Below are 8,774 nucleotides of genomic sequence, written 5' to 3' on the forward strand. Positions count from 1 at the left end.
AACACGGGCGGCTGCTGTCCAAGCAGGCAAGTGAATCTGGAGGCACAATTTGTCATCTAATTGCAGCCACACCCCCGGGATTAATTGCTGCATTTGAATGCTAAGCAGGGCTGATTTACGGCCCCATCAGGTTTCATCAGCCGTTACAGGTGATGGGTGCCCAGCTGAAAGCCCTGCAAACAGCCAAAAAAGGGCCCGAAGAGGGCTTTTTCCGACTTAGGAGTATTTGGGTTATTTAAACATCCCCAAGCCTGCAAGAGGGGGAAATTAAAACCACATTTGCTCCAGACTCCACTGAAGATTTTTGGCTCGTGCACAAGGGGAAGTTGCCTCGGGAGGGTCTCTAAGATTTCCACAGAATTATGGGCAGGAAAAAGAGTCAGGAAAACAAAAACCTGATGTTTTCCCATATCCAAAGCCAGAGGGATGTTTAGCAGAAATAAACTTTTAATGAGGATAAACCATTAACCACCATCTGCGTCTGTCTCAGATAAAGAGGGGAAATCACCCCCACCCTGCCCTGAAATCAGCACTTGTGAGGCTGCAGGTGCGTAACCACCGAGGTGCTGGGCCAAACCCACCCTGCAGCCTCCCAAACCACCCCACAGCTACCCTAAACCACCCCTCAGCCTCCCAAACCCATCCCTCGGCCACCCTAAACCATCCCTCAGCCTCCCAAAACCACCTCACGGCCTCCCAAACCCACCCCACGGCTTCCCAAACCATCCCACAGCTTCCCAAACCATCCCTTGGCCTCCCAAAACCATCCCACAGCTACCCTAAACCATCCCTCAGCCTCCCAAAACCACCCCACAGCCTCCCAAAACCATCCCACAGCCACCCAAACCCAACCCTCGGCCTCCCAAACCCAACCCTCGGCCTCCCAAACCATCCCTCGGCCTCCCAAAACCATCCCACAGCTGCCCTAAACCATCCCTCGGTCTCCCCAAACCACCCCACAGCCTCCCAAAACCATCCCTCGGCCTCCCAAAACCATCCCTCAGCCTCCCAAAACCATCCCTTGGCCACCCTAAACTACCAAAACCATCCCACAGCTTCCCAAACCATCCCACAGCTACCCTAAACCGTCCCACAGCTACCCAGGTTTACCACCCCTGGGCCTCCCAAACCATCCCTTGGCCTCCCAAAACTATCCCTTAGCCTCCCTAAACCAGTGCTCGCAGCTGGGGATGCCCAGAGCTGCCCCAGTTCAGCTCCTGTGGGTCCCAGTATGAACCAGCAATCACTGGTGCTGGGCCCTGAGGCTGCTCAGAGCACCCAAGGGTTCCCCTAAACCACCTGATAGTGCCCAAAAAAGCCTTTCCTCCAAAAGGAAAGGGAAGCAGGGAACGTGCTGGGAGCACATGGGGAGTGAGGGAGCACCCAGGAGGGGCAGGGAGAAACAGGGATCACCCAGGAGGGCCAGGAGGAACATCAGGCTCCCAGGGCTGGAGCCCATGGAGGGCCTGGAGCCCAGGATTTTTAGGCAGTGGGGGCTCCACTGGGTGTGTCCCATGCCCTGCTCCGCCCAGCGAGGCCAAGGAGTGGGTTCAGCCAGGAGAGGTGAAATGAGTTCACCCAGGTGAGAGGACGGAGCCTCCAGCCTGACCTCCAGGTGACCCCAAAGACCAGCTCCCAGTGACGAGGAGGAGCAGGGACACCTCCGGGGGTGTCACCGCGGCTGGGGACCCAGCGGTGTCCCGATCCCAGGGGTGAGAGCCCCGTGCTCGACCCCAAAGCGTTTCCCCTGCAAATCCCGTTTGCTCACCCATCTCCCAGCCCGGCAATGGGTTCAGACTGGTTTCTGCTCCAACCTCCACCAGTGAAACCATTGCCACTCTCCAGGTGCACGCCCAAGTTTCCCACGGGGAAAGCGCGTCCTGGGCCCCCAATGGCTCCGTGTCCATGTCCCGTGTCCAGGGGTCACGGACATTCAGAGCCCAGAAAAGGTGCTTGGGGACAGAAGAGTGCTGGGAGCCAGGGACAAGAGGGACCTCACCCAGTTTGTCACCAGCCATGTGAGAAGTGTCATCAATCCATCAGAAATGGGGATCCACCACAGGGATCAGCCTGAGCTGGGTTTTGGGAAGGGCCCAGTTTTTGAGTTCTCATGGCTCAACCCAGCAGGTCCCACTCTTGGCACCATCTCAGCTTCCCACCCCTCTCCTCCTCCCTGGCACCGAGCCTGCAGGACATCAACTCCGCGATGTTCCCTGCCTAAAAACCAGGCACAAAGGGGAAAGGAAATAATCCCCAGCCCTTCAGAGCTGCCAAAATACCCGGTGAGAATGCCGAGTTTCGCTCTGCAATGGCCCCTCCCTTGGCTCTTCAACACCTGCAAAGCAAAACAGAAAAACCAGCCCAAAAAATGCTGAGACCAAACCCAGACTCTCGGCGTCACCGGGGAGGTTCCAGGTGGAACCAGTGACCCAAGGAGGATTTTCTTCACCAGTTCTGCCTTGGCCGCTGCGGCACCTCCAGTCGTGATGGGGAGGAGGAGGCCACAAACCCCTTCAGTGCTGATTCCCAGGGCCCCAGGCTTGGCACCACGGCTGGGACACAGACAGGCAGGTTCTCCAGCCCCTGGACCCCGGGCTGGGCTCGGTGGGCAGCAAAGGTCTCTCAGAGGAGCCACGGTGAAGCCAAAGCCTTCATTCCTCCCTGTTTGCCATAAATCCCCTCAAAATGAAGCATCCCCTGGTTTGGCCCCACCCCAGCAGTTTGGGTAGAAATTTAAGAGCAGGTTTAAGCATAAACTTCCCTGCCTGTGGGATGTGGAACTGGATTTAAGGTCCCTTCTAACCCGAACCATCTGGGGTTCCATGACAGACCCATCGTGCTCCCAGCCTGATTTTAGACCATCCCAGCAGCACCATGTCCCACCACCCCCGAGGGAGCAGCCTGGGCTCCTCCTGCCTCTCGCCACTCCTGGAGATCAGTGCGTCCTCGTGAGAGCTCCTGGGGAAAAGTAGGAAAAGGGCTGGATGAGGAACGGATGGGCTCCCCTGGAGGTGATGGACGTGGAGTCTGGACACACTCCAGGAGTTTTCCCTCCTCGGCTTCTTTGGGCCCTGTTCCATCAGCACAGGATGCTCCGGTAGCCTCAAAGCTGCTTCTCCAGGGATGCTCCCAGAGCCAGAGTTTGACCCCAAACCACCCCAATTCGGCTGTGATGTCACTGTGATGTCACCGTGATGTCACCGACAGCACCCCCGGCCCGGGGCCTCCCACCCCCACAGAGGAGGAATCGCCGCGGTCCTTGGAGGGGCAGGACGGGAGTTCGGGGAGCCTCGGAGAAGGGAGGAGGAGGGGGCGAGGGTGATAAAGGGCAGGGGAGGAAAGGTGGGAAGAGGAAGGATGGGCAGGGAAGGACAGACAGACAAACGCTGCCACCTGCTGTCCACAGAACCTCCCAAAGTCCTGAACTGGGATGAATTCAGCTCGGCGGGATCCCGGAGCTCAGGATCCTGCCCGCTGTGCTCCTCCGGCCTGGGAGAGCCACCGGCAACTCCATCCAGCCGGAAAAGGGAGCACGACTGGGAATGCTCGGAGTGGGGAAAGCTCCTCGTCCCACGGGGCTGCAGAAAATCGCCCGGGGACAGTGGAGAAAGGGTCCCATGAGACATTTCCTGAGCCCACCCCAGCAGCGGGAGCCACGATGAGGAAACCGAGGAGCCACAAGAGAAGCACGGGCTGAGCCGAATGTCCCCTCCCTGAGCTGCCACCCCCGCACGCAGCGCCGTGGCCTCCCGGGCCAGGGGGACATTGCAAACAGCGACATGGTGAGCTAATTTGGCGGCATTAATAACAAACATCCCACCCGAGTGATGGGCAGGAGAGCTGGCCCTCTCCTCCCGAGATTCAGCTAATTAACAGCCCCCTCCCTCCGCTGATGTCAGGCTTCCTCGAAAGGCCGTCTGTGGCCCTCATTAGAGGCTCCTCAGGATGAGCGTCCTCTGAACACCGACCTTATTTTGACAGTGGCAGTAATTACAGAACTCTCGGCGGTGCAATGACAATAATTACCCAGCCACGAGCAGAAAGGGCCCGGGGGGAGAGCACAGAAAGCGGCGGAGAAATCCAGACTGGAGCCCTCGTCCCTCCTGGTGGGAGAGACAAGGCCCAGCTCCCCAGGACTGGCTCTTGTCTCCCACTGCCTGTGAGAAAAGGCACATTCAGAGCCCCAAACACTGAATCCTGGGCATTCCTTGGCTGGAAAGTCCCCAGGGATCTCAAAACTGCCCTGGAAACACCTCCTGCCATCCACACTCCGAACGTGGAGCCCTCAGGAGCCCTCCTGACCCCTTCAGGGGGCTGAGGGCTCTGTCCTGGGCCCACCTGGGAGCCCCCACCCTCCCCCGGGCCCAGAGCCGGCTCTTTAGGGCTACCCTCAGTTTTCCTCTTCTCCTTTTTCCTTCGCTGGATTCAAGGATTTGAAACAAGCAAGCCCAGTTCCTATGGGACACCCCTGGAAAACTGTGGGCAGCCCTAAAGATGAGGCCTGATGAATTCCAGGTGTTCCCAGGGCTCCTGGGCTGAGCCGGGATGTCCCACGAGGACCCAGAACTGCAGCCCCTCCTGGGGCCTCGTTTCACCCCCAAATCCCATAAATCACAGGGAACATCCCCAGTTTCAGGTCTGGACTTGGGGAACCACACCAGGCTTGGATCTGTGGGATCCAAGTGGGATCTGCCTGGCTGAGGAGCTGCACCAGGAATTCCACTCGGCAGGAAGCAGCAGGAAGTGTTTGGAGACACAAATCCTCATTTTACGCCTTTGCTCTTTTTCCTTCATGTTTCTTAGCACCAGTGCAGGTGCTGGAAAGGGCAGCCCGTGGGCAGAGGGATCCATGCAGGACACGCTGTGCCAGCAAGAGGCCACCTCACCTGAGAGGAGGAAACCCACAGGTCACTGCTTTGGTCCAAAAAGTGGGGGGGAAAAACGAGATATAAGAGAAACAGCAACAACAATTAAAAAAAAAAAAACCTCATTGAAGGCGTCATTTGGAAAATCCGCCAGTAAGGATATTTTGTGCAGCAGCCCCGCTCCCGAAAAGCTGTAATGATTCACAGTGACCCATCCAGGAAAAGCAGGATACCCGTGACCCACCTGTCAGCTCTGGGCATCCTCCGGACGTGTTTAAAAGCACCAGGAAGGAGAAGAGTTCAGCCAGAAGTGGCTCAAAGGAGGAAAATCAGAACTGGCGTGGAGAGAGCGGCTCTTTGCCCAAGGTAGGTGCCTCTTCCTCCCTTCCTTCTCCCAGTCTCCCAAGGAATTAAACCAGGTAAGGAAAGCATTTGGTGATGGGCAACAGAAGTCTGATTTTTGGCAAATAAAGGGTTTGGGGAGTGGCGTTTTATTCCTGCAGAATCTCTAAGGAATCCAGCGAAAATAAGGAATGTAAGATACGAATAAAGCTGCTCACCTGGAAGGAGCTTTTCCAAGCAGTGGGAAAGTTCTCCAGCACAGTGATGATAATTCCGGGATAGAAATGGCACCCCCAGATAGAAAACAGGAGGTCAGGGATAAAGTTCATTGCAAATAATTTTCTCTTTCGGTACCGCTGTGTGTGCCCACGCCAAAGCACAGGGAATGCATCGACAGGGAACAGGGAATGCACTGAGAGGGAGCAGGGAATGCATCGACCGGGAACAGGGAATGCACTGATCGGGAATAGGGAATGCACTGAGAGGGAACAGGGAATGCACGGGCAGGGAATAGGGAATGCACTGAGTGAGAATAGGGAATGCACTGGTCAGGAATAGGGAATGCATCGACAGGGAACAGGGAATGCACTGAGGGAATAGGGAATGCCCTGAGAGGGAATAGGGAATGCACGGGCAGGGAATAGGGAATGCACTGACAGGGAATAGGGAATGCACTGATTGGGAACAGGGAATGCACCGACAGGGAACAGGGAATGCACTGATCGGGAATAGGGAATGCCCTGACAGGGAATAGGGAATGCACGGGCAGGGAATAGGGAATGCACTGACAGGGAACTGGGAATGCACCGACAGGGAATAGGGAATGCACTGATCGGGAACAGGGAATGCACCGACAGGGAATAGGGAATGCACTGAGGGAACAGGGAATGCACTGATCGGGAACAGGGAATGCACTGATCGGGAACAGGGAATGCACTGAGAGGGAATAGGGAATGCACTGAGGGAACAGGGAATGCACCGACAGGGAACAGGGAATGCACCGACAGGGAATAGGGAATGCACTGAGAGGGAATAGGGAATGCACTGAGGGAACAGGGAATGCACTGATCGGGAATAGGGAATGCGCTGAGAGGGAATAGGGAATGCACCGACAGGGAACAGCGAGGATGGGATTTTTCACCCATCCCAGTCCTGTCCACACCCCTGGGCCGGGGTTGTCCCGGTGGATCCGTCCCGGGCGGTGCTGCCGGGGCTTCCCGCAGGGAGCGGGGGCTCATTGGGAATTGCAGCCAGGAATTTCCCCTGGATTTCTGCCTCCCCAGGAGCACAGATGGTGCGGTGGCTGTACCTGTCCGGGCTGGTGTTCGCCGTGCTCATCCCGCCGGGATGGCAGGTGGCTCCCAAGGACCTGGAGGAGCTGTCCAGGTACGGGGCTGGGTGGAGCCGGGGCTGTGGGAGCAGCTGATCCCTCTCCATTCCCGTCGCTGTCCCAGCTCTCCCTATTCCCGTGCTCCTGTTTATTTCGTACTGATCCAAACCAACTCCCTCCGGCCCTCCCCCCAGCCCAGGCAGGGACATTCCCGTGTGGGGAATCCCGGGATTTCCCGGCTCGGTCAGAGCAGGGACACCCTGCCCGGGGCGGGGCAGGCCAGGCTGGGCCGGTGTTCCCATGGCTCAAATTCCTTTGGGAACCCTCTGTGGGGAATCCCAGCATCGCCGCGGAGCTGCGGAAGGATGATCCGAACCTCGGAGCAGCCCCACGTTCCTGCTCTGATGTGGGAAGCAGGGACCAAGGGTGGAGCTTGGGACCCTCCGGCAGGACAGAGGGGAATCATTTGGGACAGGACACCGGAGGTATGGGATGCCAGGAAAACCCAGGCCAGGCTTGGCAAATCTCCGGAAATGGAAACAGGAATTGTGTGTTTGATTTGTGGGAATTCTACTCAATATTCCAGAGTTCTTCCTGTGCACTGTTCCATCTTTCCTGGCGGATGCTCCCACAGGGACAGGGTTTGGAGGGCACAGCCCTGTCCTGGGCATCTCCCGTGGGAGGATCCTGCTGGGGTGTCCTTAAACCCCGTTGTCCTCCCTTCCCCTCCCACCCCGAGCAGGTGGAAGTTGTTCGGATCCCAGAACTCCCAGAGCTTCCCACCCCACGTCAAGCGGCACTCGGAGGGGACCTTCACGAGCGACTTCACGCGGTACCTGGACAGGATGAAGGCCAAGGACTTCGTGCATTGGCTCATCAACACCAAGAGGTGCCGGGAGCAGGGAGAGGGGCGGGACCGTCCTGGGACACAACCTCCCCCCACTCCAATCCCGATCCAGAACGGAGCCCACAGGAGAGCTGGAGAGGGACCTGGAACAGTGCCAGGACAGAGGGAATGGCTTCCCGCTGCCAGAGGGCAGGGTTTGATGGGACATGGGGAAGGAATTCCTCCCTGTCAGTGTGGGGAGGGCCTGGAAGGGATTTCCCAGAGCAGCTGTGGCTGCCCCTGGATCCCTGGCAGTGCCCAAGGCCAGGCTGGAGCAGCCTGGGACAGTGGGAGGTGTCCTCCCATGGCAGGGGTGGAAGGAGATGGGCGTTGAGGTCCCTCCCAACCCGAACCATTCCGTGATTCCATGAAACCGCTGGGTCTGGTGCCAAGGCAGGGTGGGAATCCCTTTTCCTGATGCCAGATGGCTCCTGGGGATTCTCTGGTGTCTCGTAACAGGGTCAGGAAAGTGCAGGTGTTTGGGATGGGATTGGAACTCTGGGATGGGAAGGGGCTGCTCCATCCTCTCCGGGATTTGTCCTCACATTTCCCTCCTCATTCCAGCATTGCCTTGCTGGGATCGTTGGCATTTCTGGGGGTTTTTCCTGGTTCAGCCATTCCAAAGGGGCAGCTCCCTCTGAGCAAGGGAATCCTCACTGCCCTTTCCCAGCTCCTGATTTTAGCTGGAGTTCCCATCCCCTGAAGCTCTTTGGGGTTTGTTTTCAAGGTACAATTAACGGCGAATCCGGGCAGCAGCTTTCCAGCCCGCTCCACTTGGGAATGTCGGACCAGTCCCTCGCCAGCCAGGAGCGGGAGCTCCGCAGGGAGGATTTGTCCCTCGCACTCAGCTCCCTGCCCCATCCCGTGTTCCCCAGGCAGCTCCTCCTGAAATCCCCCCACGGACCAGCCTTCCCTCAAACCTGCCTTCCTCTGGCTTCCTTTTCCCCGCAGTTTTCCCCAAATTCCAATAAAACTTTTGCTCAATCCCGCCGCTGGTTCCCAACGTCTCCAACCTTCCCGAGCATCCCAGTGGGATCCCACGCGGTCCCAGGGGGTTTCAAGCCTCTGACTCCCCACTTGGTGCCTCATTTTTCCCTCAATTCCTCAAGTTTCAGATAAAAGGAAAACCAGGATGCGCCCACCTGACCCCACAGACCAGGGCCAAAAGAAATTGGAGAGAAGTTTCAGGAAAACCCTGCAGGAACTCCCTTTTTGGTGTTAAATTATTCCAATACAACCTGGAAGCAAAGAACCTCTTTGGAGTTCATTTAGTTCTAATTAATTACAGGGCAAATGGGCCCAAAGAAAGCCCAGAAAGGCAGCAGAGGGAGCAGCCCTGGGTGGGGAATTT

The 8,774-nt window shown here is 57.4% G+C and overlaps 1 protein-coding gene across 1 annotated transcript; it reads left to right on the plus strand.

Moving 5' to 3' along the window:
- Positions 1 to 6,498: 6,498 nt before the first annotated feature.
- On the plus strand, positions 6,499 to 7,584 carry LOC138099898 (exendin-3-like). Its single transcript, XM_068997497.1, has 3 exons — positions 6,499 to 6,593; positions 7,280 to 7,426; positions 7,497 to 7,584. The coding sequence occupies exons 1-3, from the start codon at positions 6,499 to 6,501 to the stop codon at positions 7,582 to 7,584; spliced, it is 330 nt and encodes a 109-aa protein (XP_068853598.1).
- Positions 7,585 to 8,774: the final 1,190 nt, after the last annotated feature.

Source organism: Aphelocoma coerulescens, chromosome 29 (genome assembly GCF_041296385.1).
Source record: "Aphelocoma coerulescens isolate FSJ_1873_10779 chromosome 29, UR_Acoe_1.0, whole genome shotgun sequence".
NCBI classification, from domain to species: domain Eukaryota; kingdom Metazoa; phylum Chordata; class Aves; order Passeriformes; family Corvidae; genus Aphelocoma; species Aphelocoma coerulescens.

Coding starts and splice junctions, on each gene's coding strand:
- LOC138099898 (XM_068997497.1), top strand. CDS start 6,499: ATGGTGCGGTGGCTGTACCTGTCCGGGCTGGTGTTCGCCGTGCTCATC. Junction 6,594..7,279: donor GACCTGGAGGAGCTGTCCAG/GTACGGGGCTGG, acceptor CACCCCGAGCAG/GTGGAAGTTGTTCGGATCCC. Junction 7,427..7,496: donor TGGCTCATCAACACCAAGAG/GTGCCGGGAGCA, acceptor ATCCCGATCCAG/AACGGAGCCCACAGGAGAGC.